The sequence below is a fragment of the Trachurus japonicus genome, chromosome 3 (assembly GCF_045865225.1).
Source record: "Trachurus japonicus isolate A0001 chromosome 3, Traja_1.0".
In the NCBI taxonomy this organism is placed as follows: Eukaryota; Metazoa; Chordata; class Actinopteri; order Carangiformes; family Carangidae; genus Trachurus; species Trachurus japonicus.
In genome coordinates, this window is record NC_140909.1 from 12,762,509 (window position 1) to 12,780,894 (window position 18,386).

The following is an 18,386-nucleotide window of genomic DNA, read 5'->3' on the forward strand; positions in this document are numbered from 1 at the left end:
CTGCTGGGATTTAACAGGGACGATGAAACCTAGAGGGAACATGGGAAGGCTAATAACTGGCCTGCGTCTTGGTCTGTTATTCAAATCGAGTCAAATCGTGACTTAGTTTCCAAATCCTCCTCATTATTCCTAACTTCCAGCATCTCTGACACGTTTTCTCTTGTTTGCCTTGTAAAATATATTACCCAAACTACTGCACAATACCACAAGTATAAGGATGAAAAGGATCAAACCAACATTTTATTTTGACCGTCTCAGCTTTTGGTCACACAGATTTTAGGCATCAGGCCCCATGACACATGACACACATATTATGTTTGTCAAATGAAGACAGTAAAGCTTTCTGCACATGGCTGAACTCTATTTGCAAAACTTATGACTTATTGAACTTTTTCTCAGGATTCAGGATTTTGTAGCTCCCATACTGTATAAGTACTTGAATGAGTTATGAACTATTTGCTCTGTGTGCACTGTGCAGTGTACACATTGAGTACACACAGTCACTCGGCTTAAATTAGTAAGTAATAAAGATTATTTTTCTCTGTAGTCAAAACAAACTGCACAATGCTTCACTTATAAAACCATTACACATAAAGCCAGAGGAGGGAAATGATAGCAGGAAATACATCAGTCTGAAAAAGTGAAGGAATAAAAGTTTTTTAAATGTCCATTAAATTGAGTGATCTGATATTAGAGGTAAATTGTTCCAAATTAAAGGCACAAAAAAGAAGAAGCAAATGCATGGCCTGCCTAAGTTTCCACATTCACTTGGACAAAAGCCCAAGCAATTTAGAAACACGCCCATGCACTTCACCCTGCGCTACTACTTGATAGTTAATTACCACAGTTTTATATTTAATTCCAAAACTCCACTAGTAGATAATGGAGAGAGGCCAGTGCAGGAGTAATGTGCTTGCAGTGCTTTGTCTTGGTAGTCTGAACCAAGCTGCAACTCCTTGGCTCAGGCAGGCATACAGAGAATTACATTAATCTGAGCGTGAAGACACAAACGCGTAGATTAATGTCTCTGCGCTCTAAAACAGAGAGAATTGTTTCTTTACAGGAAAAAGCATGACTGAACAGGTTTATAAATATATGAGGGATAGACACGGGTTAGGCTGCAACATCTGGTCTTATGATACTCATTCTGTTTTAATGTATTATTTTTGGAAACTACTGTACCCTGTTGATTGTTCAGCTCACAGTGGAAAAACTCACAGAAATCAAAGGGAGTGAAACCTGAACAGCGGATTCAAGCAGGGCAACAACCCCCTCTTTGTACTCACATTAGGGGAGAACATGACCAACTGTTGACACAACATCATTCAGAGTCTGACTGCATTCGTTCACATGACTTATTATGTCACAACAGGTGAGATGTGAAAACAGCAGCTATATTATTGGTCACAGTGCGGTACATATTAACGCATAACACAAGGGAGACACACTTTGCCTCTATATATAAGCAGGTTTATTAAAATAGTCCGATACGGCTGATGGTGTTTAATTTCCAAACACATCAATATGCTGGTGAGAACGTTTTATTCTGTGTTGCTGATATAACTCTGACAGATGAATGAAATAATCCTCATGTCCCTGTGCTGCTCACAGCCCCGTGACTCTGTGGTGAATCTGGATGGTTGGTGCGGATAGGGAGCCAGTGATGACTGTGACCATGTCTGTCTGATGACTACTGCATGTTGCAATGCGAATCAGGCTATAAGAGTTTAACTTAAAGCAGAAGTAAGTGATATATTTGTGTTAATATAAGTCTTAAATAGTTATATCTTCCAACAGCAATCACTTACATAGAGTGTTTGGACTGAAACACGGGTCTCTCAGTCACTCTGCTCTGCTCTGAGCCGAGGAGAAAACATTTATCGTATCCTACAGTTTTTATCCAATGAGGAGAGAGAACGGCATGCAGGGCTGTGTGTGCAGCCAAGGAACGCCGTGAATGTGGAGACGTAGGGACGAGGACTGTTATGGTGCGTTCAAGGAAACTCGTATTTTTCCGACCGTGAAGTGGTACCAGTTCGATCTGGTACGAGTTCACCGGTCGGAAGTTACGAGTGGCCGTTATAGTGACTTTCACCGGTAAAACAGGTCGGAAAAACACGAGTGGGTTGCCTGAAACGCTACAAAGTCGTAAGTTGTGACTTGAAGCTGTAATTTACGATTTCAAAAGCCTGCCTGGAACGCAGCATTAGCGAAAACGACCGGACCACTTACTTCTGCTTTAATATATACAAACAAATCCAGTTGTGGTGAAGCTCATTAATTTCTGTACAGATACTGTACATATGATGCACTCACACCTGCATTTTACATGGAAATGTAATGTGTCATCCTTCACCTGCTGCTGTGACTAACTACTGTAGCTCTTCAGGAGCCTGGACGACTCCTACTGTTAGAACAAATCTGTATTCTCAGTGGAGCCAAGACAAGTAATTTAACATCTCTGTCCATCGGTCAATTCCAAATGCTAATGTAAATCAATGACGATCACATTTGGAGGAGAGAGGGAGAGAGAGAGAGAGCATATAGTGAAATGAAATGAAGTAACTGGAACTAATTCCTTGTTCTCCAGTGACAAGCGTGCTTTACATGGCTTTGCACTCATTGCTTTATGAGCTGTGTGAGTAAATGTGTCTGAAGGTCGTGTGTGTATGTGTGTGCACCTTACTACAATTTATGCAGTCATGAATATGCGGGAACATTTACATGCAATATAAAGTTTTAACAATACATATGAACAATATATGACAAGCACACTATCTTCTCTCTTTTTAACAGTTAAAGCAGATATCAGTGGCACGGCCGTTTCGGCTAATGCTGTGTTCAAGGCAGGCTTTTGAAACCGTAAGTTACAGCTTCAAGTCACAACTACGACTTGGTAGCGTTCCAGGTAACCCGTAGCTCGTGTTTTTACCGTCCTGTTGTCTGTGAAAGTTCCCTATAACGGCCACTCGTAACTTCCGACCCGTGAACTCGTACCAGATCGAACTGGTGTGACTTCACAGGAAGGAAAAACACAAAGTACGAGTTTCCTTGAACGCACCATGAGTTAGCAGCCCCCGCCCTTGTCAGGCATCAATTGGTCCTCGTGCTACGTCACCACATTCACGCGCATCCCTTGGCTGCACACACAGCCCTTCATGCCGTTCTCTCCCCTCATTGGATAACACTTGTATCCCACAAGGAAAATTTTCTCCTCGGGTTACAGCAGAGCAGAGTGACGGAGAGACTCGTGTTTAGGCTGAAATACTTCATGTAAGTGATTGCTGACGGAAAATAGGACTATTTAGGACTTATATTAACAAAAACATTCCACTGATATCTGCTTTAAAGAAAAGAAAAAAAACTATTAAGAGGTAAAAACACACTACAAATGTTAAGCTAACAGAGTGGATCTTCTGTGTTAATAATTGACTATTATTTCCAGGCTATTTCTTGACATTATTTCTCAGCTATTTCTTGACATTAATTAACGGCCTGTAAATGAAAGGGTTACCAAATTTTGCTATTATTTACGCCATATTATGTTGTTTCTTAACTATCATCTTAATTGTCCAGTCTAATAACTAAACAAGGAGATGCTGACACTGACGTGAAGTGACTGTACAGAAGTTTAGGACAAAAAAGATCAATGATTATTTGTCAAAGATGTCACCACAGTCAAGCAAACAAGAAGCCCACATTAAATGCCAGTTTGATTTATTGTCAGTGAGATTTAAATTGCATCTGTCAAGGCTCTAAGCCAATTGAACTGCATCTCTAATAATTCACACAGTCACTCTCTCTAGTGCGCACACACACACGCACACACACAGACACATTTTTGAACTGATGGCTTTTTATTTGGTAGATGGAGTGAGCATGTTGGGGGAAATCTCTGGGATGCTTTGTTCACAAAAAACAACTCTTTGCCTATAGTGTACACGCACACAAACGCACACACGCGCACACACACAGGCATGCTGAGGCTGAGATGATTTATAGTCTGGCATGTCTAATGGATTGCTTTGGCACTTGAGAAATTATGAAAATAAATTAATTAGCCTTTAGTGACCCTGCTGTCCATCTTGCCCCCCCTCTCTCTCACTCACACACACACGCACACACACACACACACACACACACACACACACTGCTAATCTAGGCACCTGGCTGCTCACTGTGGATGTAAATACAGTCTAAATGGGCTGTCCTAGCTGTTACAGATTAATCTCCACTAAATCACGCATGCATGAAAATACCCCAAATGACCATATATTTGTTATTCAACATCCCCAACAACTAATTGATGTGTATACAGAGTGAAGCAGAAATGAACTACTGTATGAGCAGCTGAAAAGTACAAACTATGCAGCCAAATTAACAACAAGGAAACAGAGATGGGAAAAAAAGAATAAAAGCTCAAGATTACAAAGTGCCTCTACTGAGAAAAGTGATTGAACAAATATTAATTATTTCTGCAGTCTCCACAGCGATGATGGTAAACCAGTGAACGTCTGTGTGAAAGAAACAAGCAGAGAGCGAGCAGCAGCCTCAGCTTAGTTCCCCCTCAGTGAGGATTTTGGAGAATAGCTGTTATTTTCTGTCTCTCTTCAGGCAACTTCACTCAGAGAACAGAAAGCTCGGCTCAGCTGAGGAGGTGTGGAGTAACTGCGTCTCTCTTCTTTTTTTTGTCCTTAACAAGGAGAGGATGAGAAAGTAGGATTTGCTAGAAATACACTTGTTTCCGTGTCCTGAAAAGCAGAAGCACCCAGATGTCTTAACTGTTTGACAAATGAGCTAAAACAATATGTAGGCCTGCTCCATTTCAGACAGGACAACAGGAGGCTGTCTTCAAATTGGATTGAAATGACTGCTTTGCAGCTCAGACGTGAGCACTTGTTCTAAATTATTTTGAGGTTTCCTGTCTCCCGAGCTCTGAAAAACCAGCTGGTATGAGACCGAGAGGAGTCCATGACAGTAACACTGGAGGAGACGTGATTACCTCCACTCCAAAACAAGTCCGCACCACAGATCCACACAAGCGCATACAGAGGTTGTACGTCTCATGCTTTTACAACGTGTCATGTTTGGCTCTGTGCGTTTGCACATGTGTGTAATTCTTCTGTGGAGAAGTATGTGGTTAAGTCCCCCCGCTGCTTGTCTCAAAGAGGAGATGAGCTGCAACCAGAGCCACCTCCCTGAGCAACAGATAAGCAGATGGCAAACACTGTGGGTGTGTTAGTTTCCCAAAATATGTTAACATGTCCTGAAAAATCGTGTAGTTTTTTTTGTCCTTTCTCGGGCTGATACTTGGATATGAAAATAAATTAACAAGTTGCCCTAAAATGTGAGAAATGTTATTTTCATATCTGTTAACTTTAAAATATAAAAACTTTGTCTTTTTTTTAAATTACCCGTGGGCTTGTTTTTAGTAGCTGACTGTGCAGGTCCTCAGTGTTTCGTGTCTTTCAGCTTATTGTTTTGGTTTTGCTGTCCACAGGCTTATTGTCCTAGTTCTCACCACTCTCATCAGTGTAGTTTATGACTGCAGGAGACAGCTGTTTTTAGCCTGAAAAGCTCTGATAAACCCACTGTGCACCACCTGCCCAGCATCAAACAGCAAACAGAAAATAGTCAGCGAGTAGTTGGTGAGCATAGCGGAGCATTTAGCAGCTAAAGAGCCAGATATTTCCCTCAGGAGTTAGAGGAGACCTAAAAAAAAAAAGGAGGATTAGTATTGGACTTGCATTCATCAGGCGGACACAAACTCAGTCACCAAATGAATGCAAATGCTGCTGCGAATATGGTGATAGATGTGTAAATAGGCAACTGTTTTCCTGATAAGTTTGCATCTTGTGTCAGTGCATGAAGTAAAAAAGAAAAAACTTGCACATTGAGAGATGCTAAGCACGAGCGCAGTATCTCATATAAAAGGAGATTACTGCAGGCTGCTGATGCGTTCAATATATTTATCCAATCAATACATCAAAATAAACAGTATTCATATAAAATATTAAACAGTTCCATGTGCCTCAAACTTTCTGGTTCCTGTGAAGGGTCATCATCCAAATGCATCTAAAAAGTAAAAGTGAAGCCAGCCAGCCATCGCAGAGAGAGGAGAGTGGTGCAGTGAGTTGGACAGGTGGAAATATTGTCACACGCCTTTGGGCGGGCTCTCTTCGAAAACATTCTTGGAGTTGCCCTCAGCTGTGCACCCCAAAAAAGTGAGGAGAGTAGTAGTAGTAGTAGAGAGTAGAACGAGGGAAAAGAAGAGGACAAGTTCAAATCCTGTGTCAGTGGAGAGGTTTCTGGAAACGGATGCAGTTTGACAGTGTTTATACTGACACTTTAAAGCAGCAATAAGTAACAGCGTATCAAATGACAATGTGAAACACCAGCGTGGCAAAGTGAAAAGGTCAGAGAATTATCACCTGTATATTAAGCAGATCCCTTCGGTTTTATGGAGCTCTGTGGTAAGTTTCACTTAATTGTTGTGAATATTGGAGATAGATTTTCCACAGCAACATGACTCGACCCAAGAGACCATTTACTTAATATTGCCTCTATAAGTGATCAAAAACATTATTAGTTTACTCATCCAGTATATCTTCACTGCAAGTACACTGAACAGTGAGCAGGAATTTAATTTTCATACCATTGCAATGCAATTCAGTCATTATTGTGCAGGTAAGACTATTGAATTGAATTGAATTGAATTGAATTGAATTGAACTGAACTGAACAGCAAGATTGATTTGACGGAAACGAAGAGCAGAAATCCCGACAGATAAATGAAAGAATGACAAAGAAGGGAGAGAGAGAGTGAGTCAGCGAGAGAGACAAAGGCAGACAGAGGGAGGGTGAGCAACATGGAGGGATTATTAGCGACAGTGTGCGGGGATTATGGAGGAATGCTGAGGTCTGACACACCACAATGTGATCTCGCTCTGGCTTAGTGTCACTTTTCTCGCCTCCACTTCCTCCGGTTTGTTCCACAGGTACACATCAGTCAGCCCATATAAGTTCACTACTGTCACAACAGTCACCTGCCTGCACACACACACACAAACACACACACACATATACACACACCTCACAGGTTGCCTCACTAGGTTCACACATGGAGGTGTGGTACAGTTGAAGCATGAGACAAATATGGATTTTCCACCTTTTGATGCTGCAGCAGAACAAATCCAGTGTCTTTTTCCAGCTGGCTGGAGATCATGAACACTGTATTCTTTCCAGATGAAGTGGTTGCACCATATAACTCTGTTGCAGCTCACACACACACAAACACAAACACACTCAGACACATCCTTCCCTAACACACTGACACACCAACCGAGCTTGCTGTTTGTTTAGACAAATATGTGATAGCAGAGTAAAAGTGCATCTTGTAGTTTTGACAACACTTTTGTAACCTCCTCCTCTTTCTTTTGTCTCTTTCTCTCCACCTCTCCGGCAGATCTGAGTTTGACCTGGACTATGACAGCTATCACGAGGACTACTATGACAGGTACTGTCAGAAAGCTATGCATGGCGGCTCGCGCACCTTATTGCTTGTCTGTGTGTCACGGGAGGCTAAAAGGGATGAGGCTAACGCAGATTCCTCATCCCTGCTGTCTCCAGTAGTCTCCGTTTCCCATCGCTGTCTGCCACACAGCTGTCAGTCATCTGCTCTCTTTGCTTACAATGTTGCCTGTTACCACTCAACAGCCTGGAGCGCACGCGTCACATCCACACACACGTCCGGGCAAAGAAATGTGTGTGCACACACCTCCAAAACAAATCTGTATTTCAAATTGGATCTAAATGTTAACATTAGTCTGTGTTTTATCATTTGCTTAAAGGGATAGTTCAACATTTTGGCAAATTGGCCCATTGTCATAATCCCTATACAGTAGTCATAGCAGTAGGTTCGTTACGTTTATTAGTCGGTGCAAGCTATTTTTCTTGGTTTCCCTCATCAGACTCATCAAATACACAATCCAACAACTCCAAAACGCTCTCGTGGACAAGTTGTGACCTGCACATTCACCACGCTATGAGATAATAACTGAACGTTACGAGATGGAGTTGTTTTAGAGGCAAATTCATGCAAAACCGCTGATGCGCGTTGCCGTCAGGGACAGTTTTTCAGAAAGCAGACTCTACATTTAACAACAACTCTGTCTCGTTCCGTTATTATCTCATAGCGTGGTGAATGTGCAGGTCACAACTTGTCCACGAGAGCGTTTTGGAGTTGTTTGATTGTGTATTTGATGAGTTTGATGAGGGAAACCAAGAAATCCCATGACCCTCCGTAGCGTAGCTCTGAGCAGCTCGCAGCTCTGCTCCGCCGTTCTATAAATAGCTTGCACCGACAAATAAAGGTAACGAACCTACTGCTATGACTATAGCGATTATGGCAATGGGCCAATTTGCCAAAATGATCCCTATCCCTTTAACTGTGCATTCACACCAAAAGCTTCCAAAGCGTCAAAAACGCTCGAGGGTGGGCGTCAGACAAGACAGCTCCCAAAACGGCAAATATTTTCAGCCGCTTTGGCCGCTCGTCACGTGACTGACGTCAAAGTTCGATTGCGCTGGTCATTGGGGAGCCGAAATACAAAAAAAAGGCAGCTGACGGACATCACTATTCTGACAGCGTCATAGCTAATTACCCTAAAGTTAAACCTGGCTCAACTTCTCGTCTGGTGACGCTTTGGACGCTTTGGACGCTTTGGACGCTTTGGAAGCGCGGCCTGTTGACGCTTTGGGCACTCAGTGTCGCCGGGCTCTCATTGAAAATGAATTGCCTTCTGGCGTTTTTGACGCTTTGGAAGCTTTTGGTGTGAACGCACAGTAAGGCTACATGTAAAGCTTATGATATTATGTAGATGAATATGTCTTCGTCAGGTGCTTGACCACCACAAGTTACTAGCAAGGCTCTAGTTTCTGAACTTCAGTGTTGGGATGTCGTCATTCTCCCAAACGATATTCCCACACTTGGTATTTTGATGAAGATTTAAACTAAATGTGCCATAGAGACTCCTCGCACACAAACATCTACCTGTGTTCTTCTTCATCACCCACCTAATCAGGGTTTTTTCTTGAATTCATCTGTCTGTGTCATTGATTAATTTATTTTATCAGCACCTCAACGCCTCAGAAATTGAAGACTCAGCAAACTTTGTCTGCCACTTTATTGCTAAATATGCAAGATGAGACCGTTTTTTAAACTGCTGTTATCCATTTGTAGCCTACTGTGTGAGTTTGTGGCAGTGTGTTAACAGTGCGACCAAAAACCTGTCTCTCTCTTGGTCAAAAATTGCCTTAATTTCATGGTTTCGATACTTTTGATATTTAAGGCAAAAGAAACAACCAGCATAAAACTAAACATTTTGCTAGGTGACCTTTTCTCTTTTGATTGGCTGCATTTTAACTAAATGTCAGGCATCTCTAAAATGAAAATGACCATGAAAAAGATCAAACTTTTCACACCTCTTTGTCACCTTTGGTAAATTTCAGAATATGCAGTTTTAACAGCCGTACGATAGAGTCACATAATGCCCCTTAAAAACAGTGAAACTGAGTATGTTGTGTGTAATATTGTGCAGATACAGACTTGTGCAGTTGAGTGCAGTGGTTATGTGGATGAGGAAGTTAGACTGGGCTCTGTATTATTGGTCCTCCACTGAAATTGCTCAGGGACCTTCCTACATCCCTCAGGCCTCACTCATAAACACTCCACTCAGCACATCTGAATAAAAGCAGGCAGTCACATACAGTAGTACACACACACACACACACATATACACACACAAAGACCTTACTCCATTGCCTTTCTCATACTTATCGATGCTCTGTTGCTCTGAGTATTAACTGTCATCTTTTCTTTTCTGTTTTTTTTTCCTTTGGTTTGCTTTGCTTTGCATTTTTCTGTCTTTGCTCTGGGGGGAAACACTCACCACTGATTTTTAATTTGTTTTTAACACAGTGCATGATTATTCCCCATTCTGTTGGCTAGCACTACTGACAGCTGTGTGTGTTTGTGTTCGCCTCTGGGTGCGAGTGGAATGGAGACTGCGTGTGCATTTTTGTCTCGGTGTTTGTTGTTTGCGGCGCGCATCAGTGTGGGGGGAAGAGAGAAATGACTGTTTGTTTTTTTTCTCTTTTGTCCGCTGTCCCCTTGTGTGAACACGAAAGAAAAGTGTCTTTCAACACACAGATAAGAGCTGGAGCTGACAAAGCTGCTTTTCGTGTGGGGTCTAATCCATAGAGACAAACACTCTCTCTCTCGCACACACTCCCACACTTTTCTGTAATCCTCACTCGTCTACAGTCTCTCATTGTCTAAGCTTCCATTCTCTGAGATGACACTTCAAAGCCGGTGTAACAACACATTGTCTATCTGCCCCTGCAAACTGCTCTAAAGGACTTTAAACTCCCATAAGTCTTTGGTCTCTGTGTCTCCCCACATGGACAATGCCTAAAGCCTCTAATCTTACACACTTATGGTGGCCTAGTACACTTCATCCTTATGTGACACTGTGATACCTGTGTGTCTTTGTGTGTGTGTGTACTGTGGATGTGCTAAGAACACAGTCCGTGCAGAAACCCCTGTATCATGTAAAGTGGCCTCACAGAATATATAGTACCACAACAGAAAAACAACATAGGAAACCTTTCAGTGAGCCAGGTTGCCTCTGACTGACTTTCCAACAGCTCAATCAGTAAATCTACATTACTGACCGACTCCTTGAGTCTGTGCAGCTGACAGCTTGTCTCCCTGATGCTGGCTTGTGACATACAACAGAGGAGCATTTCCTTCTCCTGGCTCTGCAGAAACTATTTAGGCTGCGTTCAGACTCTCCTCCATCCAGAAATATCCAGATTGGGACTAGATTTTATTTGGACTGCACAGAATTACAGTTTTTTTTTTAAACAAACCACTTAATCTGTTGATCAATTAGGCTACTGCTGTTAGAATAGATTTCATTCCCCCCCCCAGGTCTTAATCTCTCCTGGAGCTTTTCTCAATAAAGACTGGTTAGCTTTGATCCAGTGGCTGTGTCTCACCTGGTCATTGGGTCAGTGAATCACCACATAATCTGTATCTCTATTGAAGCACATCCACATGCACACACACACACATCCACACATCTACACACACACACACACACACACACACACACACACATACAGTGTCATTTCTATAACCACTATAGAGTTTGACTGTGATACACCTCCTGTCACCGGCACTACCAGCTTGGTGGGGAGCTATTGATTGGCCCTGACAGAACCAATTACATTTAGTGACAGATAGAAACATGGAGCTGTCCACAGGGGCGGGGCAATGCCAGCGCACAAGAGAGAGAGAGAGAGAAAGAGAGAGGGAGAAACAGAGATAGAGAATAAAAGACAAATGGACACAGAATATCAACATCCATATTTATCCATGAGATGCTTGTGCAGCTGCTTTTCTTCATGGTGTACGTGTCCTCTCTTTTATTTCAGTCTCTGGCTTGTATCACTCTTCTGTTTGTTTGAGTTTTGGCGCAGATACATTTTTCACACTTTACTTAAAGGAATGTAAAGTAGGCCATGTTATAACAGAACTCTCTCTTTTTTCATTTTACAAAATATTTTTTACAAAAAATGTGAAATATAAACAACAGTTAACCTTGTGAGAGCTATGTGCAAAAGAAATAGTCAAAATCGCAAAATCACAACATTTTACTGGAATAGAAGTCATGAACTAATTGATTTCTTATTGTGCCCTTTAAGTAAAGTGTTTGGTTCTATTTTTATAGAGTTTTAAGTATTGTACCAAAAAAAGCTGCATGGTTACACTTAAATCATTGTAGCGTGCTCTACATCAGTCTGGATGAAGATTAAAGTAATCTTTTGTGTAGGCTACACACTCACCACCTGTAAATGGCTTTAAAAGCTTTGTGCATTGCTTCTTCACTGAGAACACAGAGACAGCTCAAACTACCTGCAGAATAATCATCATCTCTGCTGTCCAGCTCCAGTGCTGCTCAGTTTGTTTTTTTCATCAATACGTGGCTGATTACATTGTTTCCAGCTCCTTGTAAGGATCCTCCCATTCATCATGATTTCAGAAAAACACGTATAGCTGCATGAATAGATTGTTAAATTTTTAAGAAATTGCTTCTGCTGATTATCCAGGGTGTATGACTACCAGCGTGTGCCGGCATCTCTGTCTCCTCTACACCTGGGACCCAGTCTGGCCAAGCGATCTCGTTCCTCCTCCTCCTACCCCTCTGGACACAGACGCAGTCGAGACAGAACCCACTCCAAAAGCTCCAGAGCCCACTCCACTAGTTCATCCACAGCCAAGTGTGAGTAATGTGACTGGACACCAGTGAGATCTGACTGAACTAATGCTGCTCAAAGCTGTTTTGTGTGTGGGGGGAAACAACAACAGCAACAACAACAACACCAGTCTTGCAGGTTTGCACTGGTGGTTGACCTCTCTGCATTATGTCTGATGATAAAAAAAACAAGTGGATGTACAGGTGCTTTATACACAGGAGGACGCTATACATTCATTTGATCTTTTGCATCTCATGCCTTCAGTGTAGCAGTTACACGCTTAAAATGTGCTGTGTGTAGTGAAACAGTCACTTCTTGTTCTTGTTCACTGACGCTGCTTTGATGAAACAAAGGGAAGAAATCAGCACCAGGACTACTTGACACCTAAATCTCAGCCTGAGTGCCAAATTGGGAAGGGAAATAAATCATGCTGTCTGAGTAGTTCATAACCTCAAAAATTAGAAATGATGGCTTTTAACCCGTTGCCATTCCGACGGCCCGCCGGCGGGCCCCCGGGGGGGTTTTAAACAGGGAGGTGTCATAGAGGATGTCACCAGTCACTTGAAATAGTCATGCCACATATCGTTGGAAAGCTAAAACTCTTGTGATTAAAGATATGCCGACCATTCCTAAATATAATCATCACAGCAACACTCGAATCAGACTATAAACATGCTAACAAAGTTCGTAAAAAGCCGATATAACTCACGATTTGTGTCAGGGCAGGCTCAGGATCACAGGGTTTCCCCACAAACTTGGTGTCGTTACATTCAGAAAAGTCCAGTAAATCCAATCCAGTAAAGTATTTAGTCCAAAACACACGGTTGTACCGGTAGATAACCTCATCCCGCTGCTGCATCTTATGAAATTACGCATTGTATATCCAGTAAATCCGTTTATTTCTCCTCATAAATCCGGCGTTTACATGAAAACAATGTTTATTTCACTTTACAAAATGGCGCTGCCCTCTGACCTTTCGATTGACAGCTCACTCGACCAATCACAAGCTCCCTGTCCCCGGCTGCCGCCTGCAATAGCGAATGAGTGGCTGTGTCTGTATGAGGAACATCCCCTCCGACAGCGCTGAATGGCTTCAGCCAATAGGAATCGATCCCGATGGAAACTGTAGCATTGAATAGCCAATGAGATTACGAAACGAACGATGTGCTGCATTCACTGTCCCTGGGAAAAGGCAGCACTGCCATCTTCATGCGTAACTTTGCAAAAGCTGCACTTTGGCGCATGTATTGTTTCTCAATGGCAACTTTAGGAAAACGCCTAGATATACACTTAGAAAAACATGTGTAAAATACTCATTTTTAGCAGGATTGTTATCAAATTTGAACTGGGGCCAGGTAAGGCTTCATGCTGTAGTCCCATTGTGTTTTCCAGCTAAAATTATCAGCTACACTCATCTTCAGGCATCTGATTGCAACAAAAAAATTCAGGCGAGAATAAAAACATTCTAATTCAGTGTGCTCCCACTTAGATTACTCAATGATAGTAGCACTTATAGTGATTATTTCAGTTTGGGGAAAAACTTCAGAGTGATACCTTTCAAAAGAGACCAAGCCCATCCATATTCTCCAAACAGTTCAAGAACAGCATTCAATTTACTTTGGGTACGCCTTGGATAGGCGAATATTACAGAATTTATAGGAGTGGCGAAACACCCAAACTGTCTACCATGTATGCATTTTTTTTTATATAGCAGTCTTTTTTTCACGTAGGTGCTATAGTTTCGAGAAATGTAATTCCACTTCTTGCTGAGAATTAGAATATCAATACCACTCTTAGTTTTGCATGGCAAATATGAACCTAGAGATTTTCAGGCTTTGCTTTGTATGACAAAACGAGCTATAACATTGAAATTAAAGGAGCTAGTAGGTGGATTTTGGTGTCTTCTGACAGAGCCTAGTCTAGTTGTTTTGCTCTGTTTTCACTCTTAATGATAAGCTAAGATATTAAACTATATGGAGGTATGGCAATAGGATCAATAATATCAATCTTCAGAGTGAATAAACGTGTTCCCTAAAATGCTGAACTATTCCTTTAAAGTGCTTTCCATTTTCAACTGGTGTACTTTCTTAATGTCCCTCGCACTCACACACTCTCTCTCTCTGTGTCCCTGCAGTGGGCATGGAGGAGTTGCAGGTGATTAAAAAGGAGCTGACTCTGATAAAGACACAGATCGATGGGCTGCTTGACAGTCTTGACAGGATGGACACACAGAGGAATGACCACAAAGGTGAGACACTCATTCAGGAAGACAGTGGAGGCAGCGAGGTGTGAGAATGAACGATAGATAATCTATCCGCACATCAAAAACATTTTAAGTTGGACTCCAGCGGTATGCCACTTTCAGATTTCTGCTTGATTAGCTCCACCCGTCGCAACCCCAATCAAAACGATTCAGGATCTGTGCCGCAGGGCGACGGGGGGGGGGGGGGTGGGGGGGGGAATGCTCTGCGCCAGCGGAGCCAATCCTGTAATACCTGACAAATCAATTATTTTCCTCCAGTCAGGATTTTTTGTCTTCCATTTTCTTGAAAATTGAATCAAAGGCAAAAAAAAAAGGAACAAAAATCAGCAGGTGAAGGAGTGTCTGGATTTATGGGTGTGAACAAATTACAGAACATGCTGAATAAACACAGTGGTTGAAGTAACTGACTGATGAGGCCTCAGAAAACACAAATTTCAGGGTATGAAGATGACAGCAGAGGGTAGAGCTGCTGCTGCTGCCCTCATGTGGACCATTCAACACAATACAGACAGTATAACTCCACAGAGCTGTATCACCTCTTCCTAAGGAAATAGCTTCTTAATTGATCTGATAGTAAACTGAAACACAATTTACTCTATGTCCTCATACTAAAAAGTTCTTGTTAAACTGTGAACGGACACCTGCACAGAAGTGTGTATGCATGTGTGTGTTCAGCTATCTACTTTAAATGACCTTGGGCTGTAACTTAATGTAGCCTATCTCTATTTGATTCCCCTCCTCCATCTCCTCATCTGTCCTTCAACCTGTCACTCCCACTCTTGCTTTTTATCATCTGCTACCCACAGTTAAAAATATGTTTTATTAATGGAAGATCAAAACTAAACTCTTCTCTCCAAACTCGATGTGCTCATGTCTGTGGTGCAGGGTCTCCCCTGAGAGAGGACAGTCCAGCTGGCTCCCTGTACGCTCTGTCAGCCAGCAGCCCGGAGCACTCCCTCTCCTCCCTCTCTCCACCCAGCTCCCGCCATCGAATCCACAGGGAGAGCCCCGACCTGAGGGAGCCCGAAGATGACCACCACACGGTAACTGCACCGTAAGATTATGCACTTTTTCGGGACTGTTTAAAAAGTACACTGGCGAGGGTCCACATGCCTTGTTTCAGGACAAAGGTCAAAATCGGTGCAGCCATTTTAGATTTTATTCAAGCAGTGGATCTTTGTGTGCCAGGGCCTTGTTCTGTGGATAAAAATATATCACTGAATTTGTCTTAAAGTTGAAACAGTAAAAAAACGAAATGTACAGAGACTATATTTTATTTAGAAAAAAAATCAAAATTAATTCCAGTTGAAAACTTTTCTTTGGCTGGAAAGTTACACAGACAAGACAACCAGATGTTCCTGTCTTGTGACACATGCAAACATGTCACAGCTACTGAGACTGAACAACTGTGAAACCAATTCACTTTATATCATTAAATTTTACCTCCGTCATTGTGAGCTTGCAGTTTGATAACACGTCTCTTTTGTTTTGTTTTTTCTTTCACTGTCCTGTCTCGCTGTTTGTCTGTCCGTCTCAGATGAGCAACCACAGCTCTGACCCAGAGGAGGAAATATGAGGAACGAAAATGAGAAGACGAAGGAGGAGAAGTGGATTAAGTGCCAAACACTGAGGAAGAGAACAACAACCATCACCAAGCCAACGCTCATCACAACACACATATCAGAGGCTTCAATCGCCCACCCGGGCGTAAATATCAGAAAACATGATACAATTAATTATAGATCTCATTGACAGGAAATTGTGACATTGCCCTGATAAAGGGAGAAGACGTGAAACAACTGGTAGCAGGTTAAGTTACCTTAAATTGAACCTATTCTACTGTATGGGTACTAGGTTTTCACAAACAACGATATTCCAAATGTTGTTGCATTAATCCAAATGAGACAATGCAGTTTTCTGATTAAAACATGTAAGCAGCTTACGAGCTTATCTTATTCACATTAAACTCTTCTTATTCTGAGAACAGGCAGCAAATGCCATTTTCAGACTATAGTAATAATTATTATTAATAATAATTTTTGTATAGTCATGAGGTTTTGCCAGAAAGGAAAGGGAGAACATTTCTGCTGCTTCAACAGTTTCTCCCAAAAGCCACACAGCAAAATGACACAACATTTAAAGGAAAATTAAAGCATTTCTGTTTCTTCTGGACCTTTAATTAGATATTCTACCAACAATATAAAGGATTGAAATACTAATGATCCACGAGCCTTTATAAATCATGTAAACAGCTTAATTTAACACTGTGTCAATTTCAGAATAAGGGTAGAGCTGGAATATTGTCTGCACATAATATAAAGTTAAAATCACCGTCATGTGGATCTGCTGAAAGGAAAAGAAATGTGTTTTCCCTCAGAGTTGATCTTTCAAGTGGGCTTTTTGTTTATAACGGACGAGGACTTTTTCTCTATTGTATATATACAATGTGGCTATTCAAGGTAAATTATAGTAATTCGTGAGCTACTGGATAATCACACTGATCATTCAGAAGAGACAAAGTGTTTGCTTTTTTGCTTGTGAGTTTCATTATGCTGCTTCTCTGACTGTAACCCCCTGAAGGAAATGTACAAATGACCCTGTTATGTTTCACCTTTTAGAAATCGAGTAGTTTCTCCACTTTAAATGTATTAGAGGAGTGTTGCAATTCTCTTCCCCTGTGTGCTTGGCACTTGAAGATGTGCAAAGGCCTAGGTCAGTGTGTAATATTGTGTATTATTGTAAAACTTTACTGTAATTGTTCAGCCATCTGATTTTAATCTTGCTTTCTGATTTCTCATAAGTTTTTTTTTTTTTAAGACAACTATGATGTTATTATAATTCTTATGGTGTTACATGTTTTTGTTTGCAATATTAAGATAAGCCAAGTGGAAATACTCATTGTCACAGTAGTAAATGTATTTTCATACTGACTCTATGATGGAGTTTGTGGTGTTTTTTTTAAATTTTGAAAGACCATGGATCAAGTGAAAAAGAAACAAACACTTCAAAGAAAAAAAAAACTAGTGCAGCCACAAATCTAAAGTCTGCAAATGATATGTAGAGAAAATCAAACATACATACAGTATATCACAATAACTGAACTGCAGGGAGTCCACAGGAAAGCTGATAATGGCATATATCACCTTACAGACAGAGTGAGCCACTGGATCACATGTCCCTTTGAACCTACAACCCCTCTTTTCCTGACATTCACATGGTCACACCAAAGATCAGCCTGAAGCCCAGAGCCTCAGAAGCAGCAGCAGCAGCACCACAGCATTACTGGGTGCATCGCTTTGAGGAATACAGGGTGGTGATACTGTATCAGCACAGTGAACCAGACTCAGTCTACAGCATTTTCCATCCAAAACACATCATTACCCATGCACCACCGAGGAGACTCCCAAAATCGAAACCTCTGTCAGTGTCATAATCCAGCAACATGGCAGTCATGCAGGTCAGAAACAGGTCAAGACATGGATTTACCTCAGTTGATTAAAAAAAAATAAGAAAAAAAATCAGCATAATCTTTTCAGTCTGTCATGCTTATCAACAGCACATCCCACTGAGTCACTGCACAGACACGAAATCAGACACGTTTTATATAAATCTGAAAGAAAAAAACAGAAAACAAATGACAGTTTCACCAGCAGCCTCTCTGCCACCAGCTGTCTCTCTGAAAGCCAGCTTAGCCTCAGAGATGAATGAGAGAGAAAAGGTCATGTTTACAAAGCCGAGGTGCTCAGGCCCCGCAGGAAGAAAATGGATGATACCAATAATTACGAGTTTATTTTCACTTCCAA

General features: G+C 41.6%; 1 protein-coding gene across 1 annotated transcript in view; it reads left to right on the forward strand.

Moving 5' to 3' along the window:
• Window positions 1–17,514, forward strand: part of LOC146989689 (uncharacterized) — a 37,405-nt gene extending 19,891 nt beyond the window's left edge. Inside the window, exons 3-7 of the mRNA XM_085762529.1 lie at window positions 7,465–7,515; window positions 12,174–12,346; window positions 14,455–14,568; window positions 15,469–15,626; window positions 16,121–17,514. Of these exons, the coding sequence (XP_085618655.1) occupies window positions 7,465–7,515; window positions 12,174–12,346; window positions 14,455–14,568; window positions 15,469–15,626; window positions 16,121–16,159 (535 nt within the window). The 3' untranslated portion in view covers window positions 16,160–17,514. The remainder of the gene's footprint in view (window positions 1–7,464; window positions 7,516–12,173; window positions 12,347–14,454; window positions 14,569–15,468; window positions 15,627–16,120) is intronic.
• Window positions 17,515–18,386: the final 872 nt, after the last annotated feature.